The sequence below is a fragment of the Aythya fuligula genome, chromosome 1 (genome assembly GCF_009819795.1).
Source record: "Aythya fuligula isolate bAytFul2 chromosome 1, bAytFul2.pri, whole genome shotgun sequence".
Lineage (NCBI taxonomy): Eukaryota > Metazoa > Chordata > Aves > Anseriformes > Anatidae > Aythya > Aythya fuligula.
This window is the reverse complement of record NC_045559.1, coordinates 45,444,720-45,470,775: the sequence shown is the minus strand read 5'-3', so window position 1 is coordinate 45,470,775 and position 26,056 is coordinate 45,444,720. Positions and strand designations below refer to the sequence as shown.

General features: G+C 37.1%; 1 protein-coding gene across 2 annotated transcripts in view; it reads right to left on the bottom strand.

The window, feature by feature from the left end:
• Positions 1 to 26,056, bottom strand: part of UHRF1BP1L (UHRF1 binding protein 1 like) — a 56,957-nt gene that overhangs the window by 13,702 nt on the left and 17,199 nt on the right. For both annotated transcript variants that reach the window (XM_032183238.1, XM_032183248.1), the window contains 13 exons: positions 25,002 to 25,040; positions 21,841 to 21,932; positions 20,167 to 20,356; positions 17,775 to 17,915; positions 15,970 to 16,140; positions 14,498 to 14,678; positions 13,051 to 13,134; positions 7,536 to 7,718; positions 7,318 to 7,436; positions 5,382 to 5,523; positions 4,101 to 4,294; positions 1,066 to 2,552; positions 467 to 642 (listed from right to left, as the gene is read on the bottom strand). In XM_032183238.1, coding sequence (XP_032039129.1) covers positions 467 to 642; positions 1,066 to 2,552; positions 4,101 to 4,294; positions 5,382 to 5,523; positions 7,318 to 7,436; positions 7,536 to 7,718; positions 13,051 to 13,134; positions 14,498 to 14,678; positions 15,970 to 16,140; positions 17,775 to 17,915; positions 20,167 to 20,356; positions 21,841 to 21,932; positions 25,002 to 25,040 — 3,199 coding nt within the window. The remainder of the gene's footprint in view (positions 1 to 466; positions 643 to 1,065; positions 2,553 to 4,100; positions 4,295 to 5,381; positions 5,524 to 7,317; positions 7,437 to 7,535; positions 7,719 to 13,050; positions 13,135 to 14,497; positions 14,679 to 15,969; positions 16,141 to 17,774; positions 17,916 to 20,166; positions 20,357 to 21,840; positions 21,933 to 25,001; positions 25,041 to 26,056) is intronic.

Here is a 26,056-nt window from a genome sequence, read left to right as displayed (position 1 = left end):
TATCTATCTGCTGATTATCATGACAAGCATTAGTGAATTATTTTTTTCCCCCCATCTACTCTTAAACTTCTTTACCACTTCAAGTGTAACACTGATTCAGGGTGCCAGCCTGTAAGCACTCACAGCCAAAAAAGGGTGCTTAAAAGCAAAGCTTTTAATAGTTCTGCTATTAAACAGAATAGCTCTGCTTAACTCAGGGTTCCCACACAGCACTGCAATGCTTTTACTCTCCTCAAGAGATGAAAACTGACTAGTGCTTAATTAAGTAGCACTAGTAGCACACCCAGTTGTTTTCCCTTGAAATGATGTGCTGTGAATATACTTGGTATTATTTACTAGTGAAGCTAACAGCAATAGTGTTGTAAGATACCCAGGGTTTGCTGCACCACAATCCTTTTGGGTATTATTTTAGTAACACACAACATTTTCAAGTATTGCTTAAAAATATTTTGATAAATCTGTTTACCTTTCTCCAGAAAGCTTTGGCTATCACTTCCATCACTCTCCACCAAATGCTCCTCTAGCATCATACTATCAATAGAGATGGTATCCAGAGAGACTTGCGATGGACTTCTTTTCATATTCTTGTAAGAAACAGAGAAGGCAGGAAGGCTGGATGGGCAGCGTTCCTTAGGCTTTGCACTTTGAAATATAAAAACATAGGAAATTACTGCTTTATATGAAGGGAATTTCCTAGAAGTTACTTTTAAAAATCCTCTAAACCAGATAAGATATAAAAGAAAAAAATCTGATTATTCTATAATCCTTTGTCAAGAAAGAGTTAAGCAAAGAAACAACATGCATTCCTGTACATATGTGTCAATTATTTTCTCAATTCTGTAACGTTTAAACTGAAAGTTAAGTAAATTGTTTAACACAATTAGCTAACAGTTTGTTTTAGCTTTTACTGAATGTTATCACATATCTTCAGAATTTAAATACTTTTAAACTTTTCATCTACTAGATGTTAACTTTCACTGACCATTACTAAAAGTACATGGCCAACAAGATTGATAAATATTTTCAAATTGCAGTAAAACTGGTTTAGTATTAGATCTTCTATACCTTGATGAAGGCTGGGATGTAAACATTCTAACTGAGGTCACTTTCTCTTTGTTGATTTCAAGCTCTTCAGTTTCTAAGGCAGTTTCTGTTTCCAAGTCAGTGACTTGGTTAAGACAGCCTTCAGTTGTACCTTCCTGTTCATTTAACTTATTTGAGAACATATTTTTGTCATCCTCTTTATCAATGAAAAATTCAGTAGAATCTTCTCTCTTATTTAAAACGGACACTGAGTCTCTATGATGCAAGCTACTTTTGTCACTCAGAGGTCCACAGACCTCCTCTGAATCACTTCTACTAAAAAGTCCACTGCTTCCTCCTTCACTGGTATCTCCCAAACCTTTATCTGATGCATCATCTGAAAATGACATTCCTTTCTGAAAATCCGTATTACTTTCTGATTTAAACAAAAGAGGATCCGTTAAAATGCCTTTGTTAACTTCAGCATTCATAGGCTTGCAGTCAGATACATAATCAAGTACTATCTTATTACCGACTAATTTATTCTCTGAAGTAAGAGCTACTCCATTTCCTGAATGAGAGAGCTCTGATGCCACAGGGCTTTCTTTTTCCACAACTGGAGACTTACAAGGGTTTCCCTGAGTCACTGGGTGGAGTAGTAAGGCTAGTTCTGCACTTTTCAGCAGGATCCCAATGCAGATATCTGTTTGCTTTGCAGGTTTTCCTGTCACTGCTTCTACATCATTCCTTAAGTTTTCCAGGAGCAATACAAGGGATTCATGGAGAAACAGCAAAAAAAGATACTGATAATGATTGATCTGCATGCTTACATGTTTTTGAACATGGACAAGAACATGTACATCTGCATCAGAGGAAGAGCTTTCAGAAAGCATTCCTGAAGTGTCTGAGAAATGAGACACCTGAATGCCATTACTCAAGGGCTCTGACTCACTGCTGTAATATTCTTTTAAAAGTTTTTTACGTTGCAATCTATTAGCAAGATCGCTAGATTCACTTTTTGGAATGTTAAAAGTCTGATTATGCAATAAAAGCTCCTTTTGTGACTTTGCAAATCTTAATGGCTGGCAAATCCAAAGGGAAAGAGGGAAAGAGTCCACAAAACTTATTGGTCGGCCCTTCCCACTTTTTGTTCCTTCATAATCTATCCAAAACTGGGAAAAATGCAAGGCCCAAACATCAGTAGCTGCAGATGTTTTTAATGCATACTTATTCAATTTGGGGATGATATAACCTTTATAAACATCATGCATTTTAGTATCTTGTTCATGAGCATGTCTCTGAAAGATAGGATGCAAAAGATTAAAATTCTTCTGGGACTTAGGAAACGTTGTGAATGTTCTACTGAAAAATTCACAGTCTTTGAAGTTCTGAAACAAAGCTTCCAGATCAGAGTGTCTGCAGTTTGGTGAGTATCTTGTATTTGTAGCAATCATCTCTGAACTCTGAATGGAAATTGCACGAGGTTGATCTTTATGAATTTCAGGTTTATTTTCAGATGGGATGATGAACTGCAAGAGAAATGCATTTCATTTAGTTATAAAGATATAGATTAAGAAAGTGTATAATTAAAAAAAATAGCAGCCACAAGAGCTAGAATACAGGAATATAATTATATATTAATTATATATTATTAATTACATATATATATAACTCAAATATACTAATACAGAACAGGGGTAAGTCAGGCTCACAGATTAACAGTTATATTTCTTCTAATTTTTAAGAGGGATACTGTGGCATCTAAAAATTAGTGTTTGTACAAAAACGTAAGGGACTCGGGTTTTTCTTCTCCGAAATACTTGGATTTAAGACAGCTATGTTAGACTGATGTGTCTTATTTCTTAGTTCACCTAAAAAAAAAAACTAATCAACAAACCTTCTCCTCCAAAGCTGATAATAAGGAAGGCAAAAATCTGATGTTCAGCTGCATTAACTAATGTTATTTCTCTAGAATAAACATGTAGAGAACAAAGTCCTCTACCTGAACTACAGCAAAGGGCCAATATGAAACAAGAAACATTAAGAATTGGTTTTAGAGAAGGCTTTTAGAGGGACTAGTTTCTTTACACCAGGCATTCCATAAGAAGACCAAAGAGCTTTGATATACTACAATCAGAGGAACAAGGAAAGTCATTTGTGTTAATATACAGAACGCACATATTTTTGCTAGTTATTTTCAGTTCTCAAGTTTTTCTTTTTGCTACGTCAGCTTCATTGAACACAGTGAAATAATGTGTGTTAATACTCCCAATTCAGATCTTCAGCTGAAAACACAAAACCACAAAAGAACCCTGCAACTCGAATTAGCATCTAAGACAAGTCTGTGTCCAAACCATCATAATTTGCGTAGTTTTCTAGAGCAATGCTGCTTACTGCATGGGTTATTTGTTCACTTATTCCTTAAGCTGCTTGGCTAATGGCTTTTCAGATTAAGAGAATGTCCTGATTTCAGTTAGGACAGAGTTAATTTTCTTCCTAGTAGCTGGTAGGGTGCTATGTTTTGGCTTAGGATGAGAAGAGTGCTGATAACATGCTGATGTTTTAATTGTTGCAGAGCACCAAGCCAAGGACGTTTCAGCTTCTCACTCTGTCCTGCCAGTGGGCAGGCTGGGGGAGGTGCAGCAAGAGCTGGGAGGGGATAGACCCAGAACAGCTGACCCAAACTGGCCCAAGGGGTATTCCGTACCATATGGGGTCATGCTAAACAATATATAGGGTTGGCTGGCTGGGGCATGGGGGATGACTGCTCGGGGTTAGGCTGGGCATCGGTCAGAGGGTAGTGAGCAATTGCATTGTGCATCACTTTTGTACACATTACTATTAGTAGTACTATTATCATCATTATTATTGTTATTATTATTTTCCTGTCTTAATAAACTGTCTTTATCTCAACTCACAGGCTTCACTTTCCCGTTTCTCTCCCCCATCCCAGAGAGGGAGGGGGAAGGGTGAGCAAACAGCTGTATGGTGTTTAGCCGCTGGCCAGGTTAAGCCACAACAGAAAATAAGCATTTTCTTCCAAAGAAGTTCAAAACCCCTAATCAATGACAGTATACCTTTAACATTAGTCCATCAACTCTGACATCAACATGTTCATCTGATTTTGAATTGTCATTTAACTTGTACATGGCCATGAACTGAATAAGACTCTGTTTTAAATCCAACACAAACTGGTTTAGCCAAAGAATACTTCTCTCATCCAGGGTGAACTGTAAAGCATTCAGCTGGCCATACAAATTTGGACATGGAACTAAAAGAGAAGACAAAATAAAATCATCAGATTTATTTATTTAAAGTGAGTGCAGACTTCCATTTCTATCTGTATTTTACAAAGGAAAAATATGTTGTTAGGGGATGCCTAAAGCAATACTCCTTTCTCTTAAAGCAACTAACTGAATTTTTTAACGTAAAATATTAAAATAGAATGGAGTCAGAGAAAAGGAGGAGGCTGTCCTCATTACAGAGAAAGGACAGAACCAAGGAGATTTGCTGCCCTCATGTCCTATACCCAAGAAATCTACTGACATTTCTGTAATATAAAACAGGGCTAGTCCTGTAACACATTAATGAAATTAACTCCAGCAGATCTTTCATAGCATCTTAGATACTACTGCAGTAGCTTGAGTTTTTATGTAGCCAGGCAGTGTAAATACAGAAAAAGTATGTATAGGAGAATGAGAAATTTCTCAGTAAAAATCACAGAACCATGGAATGGCTCAGGTTGGAAAGGACCTCAAAGACCATCTAGTTCCAACCCCCCCCCTGCCTTGGGCAGTGATGCCACCCACTAGATCAGGTTGCCCAACCCGGCCTTGAACACCTCCAGGGATGGGGCATCCACCACCTTTCTGGGCAACCTTTTCCAGTGCCTCACCACCATCATAGTGAAGGATTTCCTCTTAACATCTATTCTAAACCTCCCCTCTTTTAGTTTAAAACTATTCCCCCTTGTCCTATCATTATCTGCCTGAGCAAACAGTTGCTCTCCATCTTTTTTTGTAAGCCCCCTCTACATAGTGAAAAGCTTCAATGAGGTAGCTTCAAAGCCAACCTCTTCTTCAGAGGCTGAACATGCCCAGCTCTCTCAGCCTTTCTTCATAGGAGAATAATAAAAATGCTGTGTATGTTTTCAGACTTAAAAAACGGTATTTAGAAAAGTCAATATTTATAGGGATTTGCCAGGCGCAAGCACTGAGGAAATGAAGCACTATTATGTACTTTCAAATTCAGAAAGCCACTGACCATTTTGAACTGTCAACCTGGAATCAATATTAAGCTTCATAAAGGGGAAAATTACATAAAAAATTATGTATCAGTACCAAAAAAAATCATCTTACTAGGAAAGTCCTTTCCATCTGGGTAGTAATATTCCGTGAATTCAAAATGAATAGCTGGCATTTCTGGTGGAAGATAAAGTGACTTTTTATTGCAGGAGACCAATGTTTTAGGGGAAGAACGGCACTGGTCTGCTGTTGAGACCTGTAAAAGACAGAAGATTAACTTCATTAATACATTATATTTTCATCAATCATTAAGCATTTACTATTGCAAAGGACTGTCCCTGGCAGGGTAACATTCCACTACTCTCAGATGTAGATCCCCATCTACACAAAGTGCAACCTTACAAAACACCTGGTTAACTTTTAGTAGGAGACTACACAGAACAGTTGCACAAGAAAACTGCATGGTATGAATGGTACCAGATCCCCTTCACTCATGAGGCAGGATGCAGTAGGTCACTTTCAAAAGCATTCAGTAGGAGCCTAGAGTAGTCTGTTATCTTTACTGCAAACACTACAGTTCCTATATAAGCAATTATGCTAGGCCATGGCATATTTGCATACCAGTTGTCCAAAAAGGATCCCGTATCTATAAGATAAGGGATCAATAAGCTAGATAAGTTTATTATGCAAATGTCATGAAGTCCTTGTACTGTCAAAAGGACAGATTCTAGTACATGGGCCAACTCTCACTTGCATACTGCTAGGCAAGGTGTTCAGCATGCAACTACAAGGAATGTATATTTGGCTGTGCCCAAAGGTCTACTTTATAGAAGAATAAAGACACCACAGAACAATAATCTACTATTTCTGTTTCTCTACAATATAAATTGTGAGCCAAGGAGGAGATTGTCTTTTGATTTATATTTGATTCTAAATTTCATGGAATGTACATTGGTTTAAAACATAACTTGTCAAAACAAAATTCTTTAATCCAACACTTTGTAGGTTTGACTGCTAATTTGAAGTCACCAACTTTTTAATACTGAGTATATGATATATGTAACAGTTTCACTGGAAAAGATGAACAGATAACCTTTATAAGCCTGCTTCACCTATGTAGCTGTTTTCAGATTACAAACATCTCTTAAAGAAGTCATATATATCTAGAAGAAAAATATTGTAATGTCATTATTTCTGTATCTTTTTTTTTGTAATGAAAAAGTAGTTGTGTAGGAAGGAAAGGGAGACGAGCGTCAGAAGAGTAGAAGACAAATGAAAACACTGACAGTACAAAAACACTTGAAACCCAGATGAAGGCTCCTGGAAGCAAGCTCCAACCTCCCACACTCTACCAGAAGCGATATGGCACAAAAGCCCTGGAAATTCAAACAAGAACAAATAAAATTCACAATGACTAGGGGAACACACAAGGCGTTTTTGTTTGGACCTGAAATTTGGAGCTGGTCCTCCAATATCACTACCATTCTGCCTTCGAATTATACTCCTCTAATCCAGTTGCCTTCTATCAACACCAGAGTTAATCTGGACCACAGCCAGCAGTTAGAACAACTAACTGAAACAAACAAAAAAATGGTTAAATTCTACTCAAAATATCACTCAGGGAACAGGCCAGAGAAGAACCTTCATTTAACATTTCTTAAAAGCAAACAAAAGAAGACAACAAAAACTACATACTTTGAAAAAGATATCAAAGATATCAATAAGAGAAACATGAAGTACAAAATTACATTAAAATAGTGGGTACCTAACAAAGTATAATGAAGGATGAAATCCTAAATGTCAGGATTTGGGGGATGATAGAACCTGGATCCAAAACATAATCATGGTATTGTGGTAGGGTATCATGCAGTCAGGAAGGAAATATTCACCAATTTTAATACAGTAGAAGCAGGCCCATAAAGGTCTAATACAACAATGAATGGAAAGACTTCTGTTAAATTTCAACAACTTTAGAACTGTCCCTTAAAAAACGTGGTTACATAACAGTCAAGGGCAAAGCAGCCCTTTTTACTAACTCAAAGAAATGTACCTGATATATATTGAAATCTGCAAGTCTAACCACAATAGGACTAGACATCAGTTTGCCCTTTGGTTGTTGGGAAGGTACAGAGGAAGCCCTAGATGTTCCCTTCGGTATCTGTTCCTTGCCTGTAGGAAAGAACAATGATGGAATCATTGAAAACAGTTGTCTTTACAATAGTTTTAATATTGAATGGAATTAGAGCATTAGCGATGTAAGCAAAGTACCTGTCTGTAGCTTTTGAGGAGATACAGCAGATGGTGATGTGGCAGGAGAACCTATAACCTGATCCTTCACAGCCTGCTTAAGCAATTCAACATTGCTTTTGAATTCATTTAATAATTCTGTGGCCCATCCACTTCTGGCTTTAGTGGCATCACTATAATGCATCCAGTGATTGCAGCTATCTCCTGCAAGTGTCAGTAATGGGGAACAATATTAACTCATTTTATTCAAAAGTTTGCTTCTAACTGGATAACAAATTTTCACTAGTACACTACGTTTTCTTCAAAAAATCATTCCGTTGCATGCTGCAATTACAGAACAAGACTTAGAATGGATGTTACAACAAAAGTTACATATTGCATAAAAACAAGTTGCACTGCTTCATAAATTCACTCATAAAATATAATATTGTTACCTGCCTTTTAACACCATTAGTTAATGCTCAAAACATCACTGGGTATTTCCAGTTTAGAGAAATTTGATGACACTAATTTCATATGCTAGAAGATGTCAAATATATATGTATAGACATATATGTACACATGCGTATATATATGCATATGTGTGTGTGTGTTTGCATACATATTATGTTTCACTGAAAAAAAAAAAGTAAGAATTTTCCCATGCTCACTCTAATCTTATCTTTCCCAGCAGACTGCGTCCTAAGTTGTTCCTGGTCTCTTTTCAGAAATGACTCTTTTTGTCTTGGTTCTTTAGCACCATCATGCTGCACAACCAAGAAGAAAGCAATCACTATTCTAGCACACAGCCTTAAAAATCAATGCCAGTGGAAATTCTTTTATTTATAGAAAGTTTCTGTTTGTAAAGCATTTAAACCTCCAAAAGAAATTGGGATCTCTTCTAAGAGACTCTGTAAAGTCTACTAACCTTTTCAATAGTAAGTATGCAATACAATTAACTTTTACCAGGTGGTACATTGCTCTTTAAGTATCAGTATGTGAAAACTTACTTCATTTGGGACTTAATGAAGATTTGGAAACTAACAGTGGAGATGAGTAAATATGGTTGGCATCAAAATAGGAAAATGTCTTCAGAAAAAATTCTGATTTCAAGTTTAAATGCAACAATGTCAGCATGGAAGACACAGTAAGGGAGAAAGGTACTGCAGGATATGACATTTTTCCCCATCCTCCTGCCTCATAACTGGTTATTTGCATCTTTCTAGCTGAGAAAGAAGAGAAGGGAAAAGGGAAGAAAACAGAAAGAGTGCAAGAGGGTAGAGGTAGGTTAAACTCAAGTCCATGAGGATGGGTTTTTCCAAAACAGGGATAAAGTGGGGTCACCCCAGGCATATGCATATAAACTAGCAGCATTATAGGGAAAGGTTTCATACTCTTCTTGGGAAGTCAGTATGGGTGGGTGCCACTTTGAAGTACCTTTATACTAATGCATGCAGTATGAGGAACATGTGGAAGCAGGAGTAATTAGAGATCTGCATGCAGTTGCAGGGCTATGATCTTATTGGGATCACAGAGACACACACAACTGAAACGCCACTAAGGATGGATACAGGCTCTTTGGGAAGGCAAGGAGCGGGAGCGTCCCTTACTGTGAGAGCGGTGCCTTGCGATGCATGATCAGCCAGCCGAGAGCTTACAGATCAGGTCATCTCGTCACGAAGACGGTGAGGCGCTCTTCAGACAACTGGAAGAAGTATCACATCCACATGCTCTGCCGGACCTGATTCTTACCAAAAAGGAAGAACTGGCCAGGGATGTGAAGGTCAGGGGCAGCCTTGGCTCCAGTTACTGTGAGATGGTGGAGTTCAGAATCCTGAGGTAAAGCAACAAGGCAAAAAGCAGAATGACAACCCAGTAATTCAGGAGAACAGACTGGTGTACTTGAAAGAATTTCATGGTATATAACCCTGGATAGAGGAGGGGTTCAGGAGAGCTGGTTGATTTTCAAGAACTAATTCCAAGCTCAAGAAAGATCCACATTGAAAAGCAGGAAATCAAGCAGAAGTGACGGGAGGCCTCTGTGGATGAACAAGGAGTTCCTGATTAATTTCAAATAGAAAAAGGAAAGGAACAAGCTGTGGAAGCAGCAGCAGGTGACCCAGAAAGAATACAGAAGATGGGGCTAGGTATGCCGAAGCTGGACTCACAAGCTGACATGACATCTGGTAAGACAGGTGAGGGGCAACATGAAACACTTCTACATGTGTATCAGCAGCAAAAGGAAAACTAGGAAAAACTTGGACTTGCTGTTCTTAAGCACGAGATCAAGTGATAAAGGACATGCAGAAGGCAGAGGTATTCTTTGCCTTCTTTGCCTCAGTCTTCACTGGTAAGACTTGTCTTCAGAAGTCCTCAGTCCCTGAGACCATGTGAAAGCTTGGAGCAAGAAGACCTTCCCCTCAGCAGAGGAGCTTTAACTTAGGAAAATTTTAAACAGATTAGACATGCCCAAGTCCACGGAATTCTGATGGGATGCATATGAGGGTTGAGAGAGATGTCTAATGCCACAGGAAGGCTATTCTAAATTATCTTTGAAATGTTACTAGTGAATGGTGATCAAGAGAAGTTCCTGGAAGGAAACAAGTGTCATTCCTATCTTCAAGAAGGAGAAAAGGAACAGCTTCATCTCAATTCCCAAGAAGGCAGCAGAGAAGTCAGAATCCTGAAAACCATTTCAAAACACATTAAGGACAGGAGGGTGACTGGGACTAGTCAATATGAATTTATGAAAGGGAAGTCACACCTCTTGAACTCCATAGCCTTCTACGGTAAGATGACTGGCTTGGTGGATGAGGGAAGAAAAGTGGATGTTGTTTACCTTAACTATTATAGCAAGGCTTTCAGCACTGCCCCAAGACATGTTCAGTGACAGAACGATGACGTACAGACTAGGTAAATACGTGGTGAGGTAGACAGAAAACTGCTTTAACTGTTGGTTTCAGAGGGCTGGGATCAGCAGTATGAAGTCCAACTGGAGGCAGTCAATAGTGGTGGTGTATCCCAAAGGTCAATACTGGGTGCAATATAACTTCATTAATGACCTGGATGATAGAACAGGCTGTAACTTTGTAGATGGGAGAAACAGTTGATACACCAAGTAGTTGTGCTGCCATTCACAGAGACCTCAAAAGGCTAGAAAAGTGACCTAATAGGAAGGTCAAAGGGAAATCTAAGCCCCAGACAAGAATAGCCTGTGCAACTGTACAGGCTGGAGGCTGACCAGCTGGGAAGTGGCTTTGCAGAATAACCTGGGAATCTTGCTGGATAGGATCAGCTGCACAGATAAGGGATCTGGTATAAGCTTCTGTGAGAGCAGGTCTGGGAGGACCAGTAAAGAAATGGATTGCTGTACAGACAGGTTTTCAACATCCAGCAACAGTCTGTCTTATGTTAGGATTATCACAGTCAATGGACCCACATCCCACTTCACTTTTCTTAAGTACTATGAAAGGCTGTTGTTGGAAGGATTGATGCTCAATGGATTACAAGAGTATCTTACAGCACACATGCTCCCATTAGTCTTGCTGTGGTAAGGAACAAAACAGAACCAAAAACCCACAATAGCTCCATCTGCAAATATTATTATTAATTATTGAGGACTTCTTCCTGAAGAGTTAATTGCAATTCCCAGAAAGACTATATCAAAAGAAGCATTTCTAAATATTCCATGGGCTGGAAAAATACAAAACTGGAAAACAGCCTGGTAACAGTCTCAGAGATATACATGTATAGTTGTTTCCTCTTTGCCCACTGTTACAAAGTATTAATATGCTGTTTTCTTTAAGGATGCAGTATTGCAGCATCTAATCTCAGTAGGAATGCTCTGCATATCAGATGACAGTACCAGACTCAGCAGTACATATAAGCATGACACCTACACGGGTAGAGAACTCCCTTTGAACTTACAAAATTAAAAAGTGCTCCTTTTTCCTAGAGTAAAGGGTCTCTCCCACCTCTTACAATTGTTTGCCCATAGAATTGCCACATTATTCTAATATAGTGAGAAGATGACAACTTGTTAAATTGGAAAGAACAAGTTCTGGTACGGGCCCTTCCCCTCCACAGACTGGACCAAAGAGGAGCACCCTCCTACATGTTTTTGTTGTTGCCTGCTGTTAGAGAGACTTCGATTTCTGCTGCTTAAACGTACTGTATGGAACACCGTTTAAGACTGCAGGAGAACACTACCTTTGCCCTACAGATGACTGTTTCCATCTATGTTTTCATGCTGTGGGAGTCATGCCCCAGGTATTCATTTCTCTTAAAGCATTCTCAGTCAGCTTCTAACATGCCCATCCAAGAGCCTACTGCTTCAACCTGGCTAAAAATTCTTCCAAAAGAAAACAAAAATCTAATTATTAGTCTACTTCCTCCATGTCTTCCTTCTTTCAAGAGAAGACCTCACAGAAAGCGTAAATAGTGAGACCAGATGTTCCCCTAGACGTTGTAGGAAGCAGCAATGAAAAACAGCACATGAACAGCTGAGTGACAAGACAGGCATGTTAAACACCTGTGACTTGAGTTCCCACTTTCACAGGAAAAAAAACTAGCATTACACAGTTCAACTGATACTGGGCCAATCTACAGAAATGAATATGCTGCTTGTCTAACCCACGCTAAATTACTATAAATTTTTTATAAGGTGCTATAACTATACTTGCTACTTAAAATGCAGTAGACTGGCATTAAATGATTCCATCTGCACCCACGAGTGACAAGAATGACCTGCAGCAAACTACTGCTAATTCCTGTCTTTAATGCACATGGGTATCACTCCAAAGAGACTGGTTTGTGTTTGTAAAAAGCAAAACAAAAGCACAATGCACCCAATCACCCAAGCAGAAGTCCCCCTCACACTGAAATAGATTGCATTTGATCACAAAATCAACAGCAAACCTCTTTTGTCTCCTTTTTTTTTTTTTTTTTTTTTTTGATAATTGGATAATTGCTGCTGGAATTTTATTTTGAGACTTCTGAAGAACAGATTTACCAGGAATGCTTTGTAAGAAATTCTTGGTTGGGAACTGCTACCAGATGTTTCATAAAAATTCCCCAAAAATATAATAAAATGCTGCCCAACTGACTCCCTACACACTAGCGCTCTTATTTATGAAAAAAAAAAAAAAAAAAAGCAGTTTGTAAATGCCCATAAAATGATAAGACTTCTATATGGAAAGAAATCTGCCATATTAGAAGGCTGCATCTGACTCCTGTAGGTATCCAACTAGTGAATTCTCAATCTGCTTTCTCCTGTCAAAACACATTTTTTTTCACGTCAGGAAAGTGCAAACACCATTTTGCTGGCCAAACGAAACAGTGAACAGGAAAACTGTTTGGCCTAGAATAGTTCATTTACACAAATTTAATTGTGATTGGTTCCAGATTGGTTTTGTTGTTTCATTTTGCATACTGAAAGTGTGTATTTCAAGTGTTTGTAAAACTATTATTATTCAAGCCATATACACATTTTTATTTTTTAATTTTAGCTATGCAGTTCCATTTACAGGTAGTTCAAAAAAAATGCTCATTTTCATACCTGCTTTGTGAAATGGATAATAGTCCACTGTTAAATAGCTGAAAGAAAGCTGCATGGCCCCTCCTGTGACACGCCTATTTGAATCTGTAAAATAAAGCAATGCTCAGCTCTGCAGATCTTGGATTTAGAATGGTCGTTCTAATGTTCCCTGAAACACCTAACAGCTATTCTTTCTTCCCCCTCTACTATCTCTCTCCCCCCCTACAATCTCAACAACTTCCCTCAAAATTTTCATTCAGGTCGTCTTCACTGCGTTCTAAAGATCAGCTTGTAGAAAAAAATCCATGTTCGGTCCTCAGTCACTACTAACAAACTGCATATTGTTTTAAATGTTACTGAAAAATAAAGGTAACTAACTCTTTGTATGCATAATCCTGCAGTTTTTCTGAAACAAAACTTTTCATACTGAAGATTATGATCAAAGACAGATGTACAAGAATACTGTAAATATAATCTGCTTTCTCATCTGACAAATATTCCTGCAGTAAAGAGGGATTCTGAGAATCTCTCTGTCCTGATTCTCCACTAAATTTTAAACTTCATGAAAAAAAAAAAAGGAAAGAAAAAGGATTGAAAAAAAAAAAAAAAGAGATCTTTCTGAGAACAATAAATCTCAACTTCAGTAGACATTTCCTTGCATGTAATTTATCATCTCTAGCCAGTGAGCTGTATGCTCTGCTGCTGTACAAGTATCTTTCCCAGTGAGGGAAATACATTCACCAAGTCTGCTTTTCACTCTCTTTTACGGCAGACCTTGTATCCCTCTGCACATTTTTCAGTGACTAGCCAGCTCCTTGAATATACACTGATTTCTCATTCTCTTCTGACCACTTTAAAAGGCATGAAATGGGTCATTTGTCTTTTTTCCTCCAATTATAAACATGGTACACTGCAGTAGCCTTGGATTAAAATAGTACAAGTACTACAGACATACACTATAAGGCCTCAGAACAGTTGTTTTGTTCCTCCAATTTTCTGCAGAACATCCTAAATTATCTAAATTAGTAACATAGAGAAGATTGCTTGTTTATTAGTGTAAACTATCTATTTTATAAGGAATATTTACACAAACAGATTACACAGTGACCCTTTCAAGCAACAGTACTATTGCCACTGCAGTGCTGATAATGCAGTTAGCTAGCTAGCAATATAAAGGAAAAATCAGCAGAAACCATCAGTCTGGACAGAATCAGAAGATTCTAGTACTATTAGCAGTTTTTGTTACATTTATTTTAAAATAATTGCATTTAGCAATGTAATATTCTCCTGCTAGAGGCATCTAGCCAATTTTATTGGTGTCTAGAGACACGGGAAGACAATTCCTCTAAAATAAAAGCTGTTGATTAACATTAGAAGACATTTTGAAGAATCCAGTAAAGACAATTATAGTTTATATGCATGTTACTAAAAAAAAAAAAAAAAAAAAAAGCAAAACCTGAACAGTTACCTTTTTCTTTAGAGTGGATATCATCACATATATGTAGGTCCAAATGGGAAATTACTAAGTGATGAGAAGTTTCCTTAACATCGAAATCATTGAACAATTTCACTATCGCATCATTTTGATCAGGTGCTGCTGTAGTCTGGTGCGCTTTCACCTGCTGAGAGCTGGGTGCAGGAGCAGAGCTCTGAAAATATTTAGTCACATCAATTGGTAGAAATTTATCCTTCCCTTCAAGCATAAAAGCACCACAACTCTTCACTTACTATAAATAGGCCTTTCAAATAAGGAAAAATATGCATCATATACATTATGTTCACTTTGGATCATGAATGAGATTTAAGAGTGTTATTTTAGAATACAGCTAAGTTGATCTAATGGCTAGGTGACACAAAGAGACAGTGTCACTTCACACCCTGTTTTTCCCTTTCCCCACATCTTTATACCCTGCCCTTGCAGCACTGGTATTTCTCTAATTTTTGTTGCAAGCCAGACTAGCAGAAAAATACTTTTTGCTGGGATCATTTCTGCTAGTTTAGCTCCACAAACTGTATCACTATAGGCTCAAACAGAAGCCAGCGCCAGGATCAGGGAACTGGCAAGATGCGAGTACAGGGAATTGAAGAATCAGAACCTCCCTACTCAGTGACAGCTAGCCATTTGATTGCTATATCTGATCATTGCAAATCATCAGGACCACCACAAGAACTGAAGTCCGCATTACAGTACAATAGCTTTATTGTATGAGATTCTACACAAGTGAATTTATTCAATCAGTCCTAGTAATAAATTGTGGTTTACAGTCCCATCTTTTATCAGGGTATTTGTGCTGCTGCTTCACAGACAAAAAGAGATCCTCCCCACAACACTCACTAGAAAGACCAGTTGGTCCAACATGCTATATGTGCTGAAAGATGACAAATGTTTATGTAAGACTACTTTACATACAGCATAAACATAACATCTATGCCAGCAGACATGTTAAAAGCAGAATTATTTTTTCACCATGTATTCCAACAAGAGAGCTGCATTAAGTAAAGCTCTGATTAAAGCCTAGTATTTCAGGAACACGAAAACAGACTGGACCAGCACTTTAAACCATTATAGTAAGTGTATCTATTCATGCATTAAGGTTACTTTAGTGTCTCTTAATTTTATTTATTTATAATTCTTCATCAGAAACTATTTTAAGACCAGATTTACTAAGTAATGTAATCAATTTTTAAGTAAACACAGAAGTCAAAATATTCTGTACATGAATAAAGAAACATTTTTTTCTTTCCTGTAATTGACATTAATACACAGAGTTTTGTAAAATGAAGTCTTTTATACTGCTGTGATCATTCAGGATTAATTCAAGATAGACAGTTGAATGAAAATGAGTAACTTGCATCCTCAAAAAAATCAATTAATGCAACTAAACACACTGTATTTTTAAAAACTTAATACTCATAAAGTGAGACAAACAGTTACCATACCTGAGCTGTTTCAGAAGCCAAGCTTTTTCTCTGCTCTGTTGATTTCTCTATGGCTTCACTAAGAGATTTGGCATACTGCACCATGGCTTTCAACTGGGAATCAGTCAAAACCCACAGCAAGTCATCCAGAATCAGAACCAGTTTTGATGCCACCACGTTACAATCCTTTAGCTATAGAATAAAAATATAGAATAAAAAGGCAGGTTTCTTATATCAAATTAATGAAAAAGACTGAATAGAACCCCACACTTCTTTAAAAGGAAGTTTCTCCCATATTGAATAAAATTTTAAATGAAAGATATTCTTATTTCTCTTACTAACTAAAAAGTGCCTATGATATATCATAGCATATTTATTTGTGCCTAACTTTTTATCACAGAATCACAGAATTTTCTAGGTTGGAAGAGACCTCAAGGTCATCGAGTCCAACCTCCAACCTAACGCTAACAGCCCTCCACTAAACCATATCCCTAAGCTCTACATCTAAACGTCTTTTGAAGACTTCCAAGGATGGTGACTCCACCACTTCCCTGGGCAGCCTGTTCCAATGCCTCACAACCCTTTCAGTGAAGAAGTTCTTCCTAACATCTAGCCTAAAACTCCCCTGGCTCAACTTAAACCCATTCCCCCTCGTCCTGTCACCAGGCACATGGGAGAACAGGCCAACCCCCACCTCGCTACAGCCTCCCTTGAGGTACCTAAAAAGAGCGATAAGGTCGCCCCTGAGCCTCCTCTTCTCCAGGCTGAACAAGCCCAGCTCCCTCAGCCGCTCCTCGTAGGACTTGTTCTCCAGGCCCCTCACCAGCTTCGTCGCCCTTCTCTGCACCCGCTCAAGCACCTCGATGTCCTTCTTGTAGCGAGGGGCCCAAAACTGAACACAGTACTCGAGGTGCGGCCTCACCAGAGCTGAGTACAGGGGGACGATCACCTCCCTAGCCCTGCTGGTCACACTGTTCCTAATACAAGCCAGGATGCCGTTGGCCTTCTTGGCCACCTGAGCACACTGCTGGCTCATATTCAGCCGACTATCAACCATCACTCCCAGGTCCTTCTCTGCCTGGCAGCTTTCCAACCATTCCTCTCCCAGCCTGTAGCTCTGCTTGGGGTTATTGCGCCCCAGGTGCAGGACCCGGCACTTGGCCTTGTTAAACTTCATGCAGTTGACCTCAGCCCATCGGTGCAGCCTATCCAGATCCTCCTGCAGAGCTTTCCTACCCTCAAGCAGATCGACACACGCACCTAACTTGGTGTCATCTGCGAACTTACTGAGGGTGCACTCGATGCCCTCGTCCAGATCATCGATGAAGATATTAAAGAGGACCGGCCCCAGCACCGAGCCCTGGGGGACGCCACTAGTGACTGGCCTCCAACTGGACTTGGCTCCATTCACCACGACTCTTTGGGCCCGGCTATCCAGCCAGTTTCTAACCCAACGAAGCGTGCGCCAGTCCAAGCCAAGAACAGCCAGTATGTGCGTAGCACACATTGAATTCTGAACTGTTTATGTAACCATAAGTGATATAAGTATCATCTGAATCTGGAGAGATTGCACAAGACACAACATCATAAATAAAGCTCTGGAGGTCAAATAATTTAATTAGCAGGACCTGTGGAATTTCTTCATCTTTAAATTCTGCCTGCAGTTATTTAAATTCTGACCACTTTTTCAGTCTTACTGATTACATGCTACAAAAAATTAAATTAGATTAAATTAAAAATCTTTACTATGTGCATATATTCATAGAGAGCGCAAGTTAATTATGAATTCATAAAATAATAGAAGATTTCAAAGTTTTCAAGTTTACCCTTCTTTTAAGTGTGACCCTAATTTTTGATTGGTTTGTAATCAGTCGAACTGGAGCACTCATGATTTCATGCTTAGAACTCTGGATTGCATCCGCTTCTATTCTGATCATCTGCCAGTTGATTTCTTTAAAAGTCAAAACCTTTAAACAGAGAAAAAGAGAAAAACACCTTCATGAAATACAACAGTTTACTTCCAACAAAGTATGTGCAGAAGCACATGTGGGTGTACGCATATATCTATACACACACACACATGTCCTTCATGCAGAGCTATATGAACAAGTACATTTTACTCATTTATTCCACTTAGAGGTGTCAAGAATTGAAGCCCTGATCCCGCTCTTTACCTCCAAAATGTCACAGAAATGTCGAGTGAGTTCAAAGCCGGCAGAGGGAAGAACCAGCATTTAAAATATTCACACACACAAAAAAAAAATGAAGGCAATGAAGGCATAAAATTATTTCATGGTTTCTAGGTTGCTTTTGGTAGAGGGCAAAAAAGATTGTCTAGTGTGGTCTCAAAACACTAAATTCTAGTATGTAGGAACAGAGTCAGGAAGGAAGCAAAGCTACAAAAAAGTAGGGGGTTTTAGTTTTTTGTTTCAATTAAAGGAAGTTAAACATTAAGTGTATTTTAAGCCACACAGTCTACACAAACTTTCAAACCAGGAGATAGATTTCTAGAAGACAGTAGGCAAATGTAAAAATAACACAAGAACATCAAGTAGAGCTGGATATAGAAAGTCAAATATAGGGAAATGAGTGATTATCCAGTAGCAACATGGAAAATCATCAAATGAACTGGGCATCAAGAGGAAAAAAAGTTAATTCTAGTTTCCCTAAAACTCAATCCTACATTACTCTTTGAAGAAAAAAGATCCACCAAGGAGAAGAGGAAGGGGGAAGAGTTTGTTAGGCACGTGTCTTATTTTGCCGTTGCCATTCTCTTGTCATTCAGAAAACTGTACAGCCTATGTCCTGCAAATATAAGCAGAGACTTAAGTAAAACATACCCAGTTTGTCTGAGGAGGTACACACAATGAAGTAGAAAAGATGGAAAGGCATAGTGAAAAGCAGCCTGAAAAATACTGTTTGCAGAAAAGGAAAATATCTACCTCCAGAAGCAGTGTAAATAAAAATCTAAAAATTCTAAGGAGATTCCTCATTATGCTACACGTAGGTACAATATGATCTAGAAGCACTTCCTTAAAATGTTTTTAGCATAGATTATCTTTATAGTACAGTGTCAGTTTTGTTCTCTCACCATTTATTTTATTGCAATTTACCGCTAACAAATCACTTGCTACAGTTCCTACAAGTTTGTGTTTCCAGAACTCATTGAACTAAATGAAACGCTCCTCAAGGAAAGCACTATAGGGGAAGACTATTCCAAATCAAATTCTTCTTAAAAAGCATATCATCAAAAAATATAGCAATACAAAATTCCATCTATTCAAACTTGAATTCTTCCAATTTAGACTTCATTAACACACAGATAAACTGCAGGAGGGACATGATGCAGACTGTCAGAAAAAATGCTTTTGAGGTGTTTTTAACTATAATGTTCTCTGGGGGTTTCTTTCTCGATGTAAAAAGCAACTATCAGTCTCCTTATCTCTGAATAAACTCTGTGTGCTCAGTAATCATTAGCTCTAAGTTTCACCTTTTTTTTTTTTTTTTTTTAAAAAAAAAAAAAAAACCTATATATTCAAGGTCTGCTGCGTGTCAAAAGTAGTTCTCAATAGAAAATACAGCATCAGCTTGGCATTTAGTATACATTTTACTTCAGTTACATGGGAGAAAGCAAAAGAACGATGTACGCCTATGCAGCAGTTGCACGTTACTTTTCCCAGAGAGTAGCAAAGTATGTACTTTACTGCTATTACTTTTTTTAATATGTATGATTTAATTATCCCCAGAAAAATGCTCAACTCTTGCATAGAACCTTTACTAGAACTCAGTTAAAATTGTTCGAAGAAAAAAAATCTTTATTAGGATAGCTCTCACAAGCAAATAAATGACCAGCTAAAGCTTTAAAAGTGAAAAAAACACCAATTAGTTAATATTGACTTTTTCTTCCTGTATTCTTCACATCTGCTGTAGTTTGCATTTTAAAATGGTCAGAGTCTTGGAGAATGTAACAGTGGCTACATATGCTTGACCTTGTATTCAGTCTTCTTTGAACATCCACTTTGGGCACTGCTACAGACATGACCTTTGATCTGACTCACACCTACCATTTTTATCTCCTTGGGTTCTTAGGGAACAGCTGAAACTACTGAGCACAGTTTCTCCATTCCTGGTAACAGCATGTTTCCTAGTGTGCATTTCAACTACCTCCTCTTCGACCACAAAAATAATATAACAAAGTTAGCAAAAGATAATACTCACCTCTCCACGTTGCCCTTCTTGTATCCTGGTAAATCTCAGGTCAGCATGTTCCCAATTTGCATTTACACTATATATTCTTAGCTGGGAAAGTTCAAATGAAGCATTAAAGGCTTTTGCACCAATCCTTATTACAATGGAGTTCACAGAAACCGAAATTCCTTCTACCACTTTTTCAGCAAAGCCATATTCACTAGAAGGTGAAATGCCAATGTATTAATTACAAGCCAAAGGAAATGTCACAAATTATATTTCTTAAAAAATTGAAATACAACATAACACAGACCATAAGTTCCTAATGTATTCTTTATCAGTTACAGTTTTTTGTTAAATATTTGACCCAATTTACACTAATTTATTCTCTACCCTCTGATCCTAATCTCAAAACAATCATTCTATGAACAAAGAACATATTTTGGACAATGATCAGACTCCATGAACTATAACAATTAACACAACTTTACATAGTAAAATATGCATAAATTGGTATACTTATAAAAATAGATAAAAATTGCTGTGTTTGTATTAAAACAAGCTACGCTGTTATGTAGATATATTACTCTTCTTCATGTATACAAGAGTAATTAGTGTTGAACTATCCAACAGTTCCAATCTGGCTGGTATTTATCCCTATGAGCTAAGTTATACTGCCCATTAAGACAACTACCTTTTTATATGTAAAATAGTATAAACAGTTTGCTTTGTTTCATGCTACAAAAGAAAGGCATCCTAAATAGTCAAATTTAGGGACCAAATCAACATGTATTCCAGTACTGAAATAAAGCAGTTGCAATTAAATTTTTAGTAAAAATCTTAACCACTCTGAATGTTCTAGATTAGTGAATGGAAAACACTGTTTCATATATTCTTTTAGCATCTAAATTTATTTGGCTTTGGGTTTTTTTCTGCTTGTTTTAAAAGTACAGTTTATGTGGTTCGTCATTCCTTTGCCTTTTTATAACTTTCATCCTACACAGAATCTCTATGGCAATGATTTTCAAGCTGTACTCTGTACAAGGAGACAGACCCATGGACTACTTCTAAGTATTATACATAAGTTAAGTAAGAAAACGAATTGTATCATAGAATTCATTTCTCTATATATGGGTCCCTATGCCCACAGAAAAACATTTTGGGTCCATGAAAAGAAAAAGACTGGGGAAAAAATACTTCTGTAACGATGTCATCTTCCCACATTACCAGACATTTAAGCTATAATAGCAAGCATGAAATCTTTCAATAAGATTTGAATTATAAGATAAAGAAACTAGAACATTGAAATACCACACTAACAAATGTTAGTAACATTCAGTAGACAAAACACATACTCACACACCATTATGTATGTTTTCCAACTAAGTTGAAAGGCAAGGTATTTAAAATTTTGAAAATTAAAGACAAATCAAATGAGTATATTTTTGATGGAGTAGTTATACTTAAATGAAACATTTCTAGCAAGTTCCATATACAGTTTAGTTGGTTTTCTCCAGACATAGGTTTGAAACTAAGTAGTTCTATCAGTATACATACATAACTCCATCCATAAGTAATAATATTTTAGAGCTGCAACACTATATACTACAAGAAATACACAGTGGATCTAAGTGTTCTATACTAATTCAAAAAGAGAAATTAAACTTTTTTTTAGATCAAGTACAAGTAAGGATCATTGCTGACCTCTGTCCTGATGCAGTTGCTATAGGAGAGGGTCCGTTAGGGGCTCGTGGCTCTTCACATGTGCTCATTTCCATTACAACTTTATCCAAGGACTTGAAAAACAAAAGAAAAAAAAAGTTGGAGACATAAGAGGTAACAAAGTAAAAGGCTGATATATGAAGAAGAAAAAGAAATCACTGAAAATGTTTTTCTAAATATACATAAAGACACTCTAGACCACAGCATTTTCCCACAAACTTTTGTGAAGTACCAAAATTACTTTTATTTCTTAAATTTGTTTATAAAGGTTTTCACATTTTGAGAATTCTAACATGCTGCCCCAGTTAAATATTTGCTTGTAGAATTCCTGATTCTATGTCATTATTTACCCATCATATTTACTTTGAAAAACAGCATTTTGAAAAGGGCATTTAAAAAAAGCATTTTGATTTAATGCGTACTCATTTGGGTTTTCTTCCTACATGGTTGTTCTTTCAAGGAAATATTTAACACACTTCAAAAAACGTTAATGGAAAATATTTGAACCTAGTCCACTAAAATTCATAATAGTAGTGGAAGTTTAGTACCGCGTCTTTAAAACAGAATCTGTACATAAAAATTCATTATATGACTCTTGGCTAATCTAGCGGAAGTATTTTATAGAAAGATACATTCTAGTATAACTTGCAACACAGCATATTCTAGTATAATTGTATGCTGTTATTGTATTTTTGGTACTTGAAGTGGGATCCTTAAAAAAGAAGCTGGGAATTAAGGGGATGAGACCCAAATCCTATTTTAATTGAAGGCTTTATTTAAATAGCAGAACTATAACACAAATTACACATAATGCATAATAACAGGGATGAAGAATAAGATGTGAATATACCAAAAGCAAAACTTTATTTCTGGCAACTGAATAAATCCATTAATCTCCTAGCTTATTCACAGTGCAATGTTTGTGACCTAAATTTTGTTATAAACTGGGAAGGCTCTTGATTTAAGGCTTATAGTTCTGCACTCTTGTGCCATTTCATGCTCATTAGAAACTCAACAGCTAATATTATGTCCCTGTCTAGCTCTGAGTTTATACCACCTCCTCTGAATTCCTCCATTTGCTCCCTTCTCCAGTGAGACAAAACACACCAAAAATCTTTGCCCTCAAATTACATTTTTTCACAGGTCAACCTGCCCTACCTACTGCACTTTATTACCACACCAATCACCACAATTCACTTGATCCACAAACTATCCTACTCTTGTCCGTAAAGTGAGAAGATCATGATCTTATCCATGATCCCTGGCTGCTACCTAGAAATCCATTAACTTCCTACTCCATATTTTCTTATACTTCAACATACTGTGAATACTGCTGTCTCAGTTAATGACTTGCTTTGCAAAACATCGGGGAGAAAAAAAAAAAAAAAAAATCTAATCCCTTAGTCTGGGGAGGGACAGGGGAAGCAAAGGTTTATTCTAGTTATCCTACCATTTTGGGATGTTTGACCGTTCTTGTGAGGTTAAATTAAGACCGCTGTAACATTCTCCTTTGCTACACCTACACAATTCATGCAAAGAATAGCAGGGTACTGAATACAGAATTCTTTGTAATATAAATAAGACTTAATTACGAAGACCTGGATATAGACATCCGTCTGTTGTTTCCTCACTGGAATCTGTTTGTACTTTGATAGAGGAAAAACTGCTCCATAGCATCCACAGGTCTACAAAGCAATCTTCAAAATTTTAGTGCTCATCGCACAGAAACAGGAGGAGATATTGGTGATGAGCAAAGGAAATTTAATATTTGCCAGTATGTTAACAGATGGAGTTTTACAAAGGATGACTCAGTTCCAAGAAAGTACTTTTGGCTAGACAACTGGGTTCTAGCTACTTCCTATTCTATGCAAAAAAAGGATGCCAACTAGGGAATGTTAATTAAAATGTAATCAAAGTTTCAGTGATAAAGATATCCCAACCAAAATAGTGGAAATTCAGATGTAATAAAGAGCTGAAGTTGGATACTTAGGCCTTTACATTTGTCTTCCTTGAGAAGTCAGAAAGACTGTTGTACAGTCTATCACTGAACAGTTATCTTTTGATGTCAGTTTTCATTTAACACATTTGTTCAAGAAAAATTTTATATAACAAAGTTGACTTTGAAAATCACCTTAACCTCAAAGATTACTAAAGTAAGTTCACAGCAAGCAAAGCAAACAGGCCTTGTTACTGTAGGTCAAAGTACGTAATCCTTAAGAATACCATGGCTTAAACTGCTTTCCTAATTTGGCAGTTGCATCTTACAGCCAAGGGGTTGAACCATCCCACTTCAGCATTACCATCCTTTAATCTTTGTGTGTCAGGGAAAAGCGGCACAGGCATTAGTACATTACAACTAGGTCACCAGCAAATCCATCAAGTATTTAAAACAACATCTTTTTTTCCAAGTCTGATTCAGAGGTAAGGAATTAGAAGCAGATTCAAAAAGTCACTGTGTGTCTGGGAAACACAACAGTTAAAAGGCCTGTTCATTCCTAGGCAAGCCCAATTAAGAAAGTTTAACCACCATCAAGCAAATTACTTCTGGAGTTACCACATTTCTCAGTAAATTCGTTAAAGAGAAAAATAAAAAAAGTGCAAGAAATAACATTCATTCTAATTGGTTTGGAGTCCTTCATACATCTTCTACATCCTATTTATATCCAAGCTGTATCCTAGGGTGTTAGAGAAATCTTGTGAATGTTGTCTGTACCAAACTTGCCATAACTGGGATCACTGGATAGACTGCAGATACAGAACAGAAAAGTCCTCAGAAAAAAGATAGCTCTAACAGATAGGTAGGAACTTGTAAAAGTACTAGTTGGACAAATAACTACCCTTCAGATGAACTTGAGTTAAAACATAATGCCTGAGGATCTTGACAGAAATCAGCTAACAGCCAAACATTATAATGACAATGCCCAAAGGAAAAAAAAAAAAAAAAAAAAAAAAAAAAGATTAAATAATTACAACAGTATACTAACAAAAACATTATGGTATCTTGATCTGCTGCTACCCAGAGGACACTTCATAACTGTCCATTAATGTTTCAACTATTTCTAGAATCAATTTGAGAGAACAGTATAAATATTTGAGGAATTCTGCTACACAGTTTATATTTAGGAGTTGCTCTCAGGACTCACCAAAGAGATGGGATGCGTTTTCAATTTTGTCCATGGTATCTGCAATGGAAAACATTACTCTAAGACAAAGCAAATATTAGAGATACAGCAAAATAAAGCACTTGCTTAGGATGTGGTTTAGGTATACAAATTGTAACTCCTGGACTCAAAAGAACATTACTTTCACATTACAAAGTTTATCTGAAAGTACTGTATAAGAAACTTATGCACACATCTCTTTCAAGTGTTAAGAAATAAACTTCAAAACCTACTGAGCTCTGGAAGGAAAACACAGAGGAGCAAAACAGAACCTGTCTCTTTAATACTGAGTTGTCAAACATCTGCTAAGTCAACACTGCCTTCCACATTCTTACCTTTAAAAGGAAATAAAAATCTACATTTGCTCTCTTGGCCTATAAATAATTGCTTGTCTGTAACAAGGTATTAAGAACTAAAGTATTAAGTAAAGAAAGAAGAGACTGAGGAACTGCTAAAGTTTGACCAGATAACTTCTGTCAAAACAACCCATAGCTTCTTTCTTACTCTAAATGCAATAAATGTGATAATCTAGGAGAGGAGATACATTGCTTCAATTCTTTGCAGCCAACCGGATTAAAAAAGTGAAGTTGGCTAGATTTAGAGCGTTTTCACATCTCCCACAGAGACAGAATCCCTCAAAAAGATATTTTTGGAGATTGGAAGGGAACAAGAGGGAAAGCAGTAAAAAAAACAAGAGGGTGAAATAGAAAAAAATAAAACATAAAAAAGAACATAGTGAATCATTAAAGGATGCCAATTATATCATGGGCAAATATAAGCTTATACCTCTACTTCTATTTCTGAACATGCAGGAATATATTCCACACAAAGAAAAAAAAATCACTGCTTATTTTCACCATTTCTTTATGTATTTCATGCCATCCAAAGAGAAAAAAAAGGTGAGAAATTATTGCTAGTAACATTTTAGAGAAAGATGAAGCTGTTATCAAGTATTCACCCCAATTTTCTGTTAATACAAGCTTGTTCAAAAGTTTGCTGAGACAGAAAGGGAAAAAAAGATCTGGTTAATTGCCACT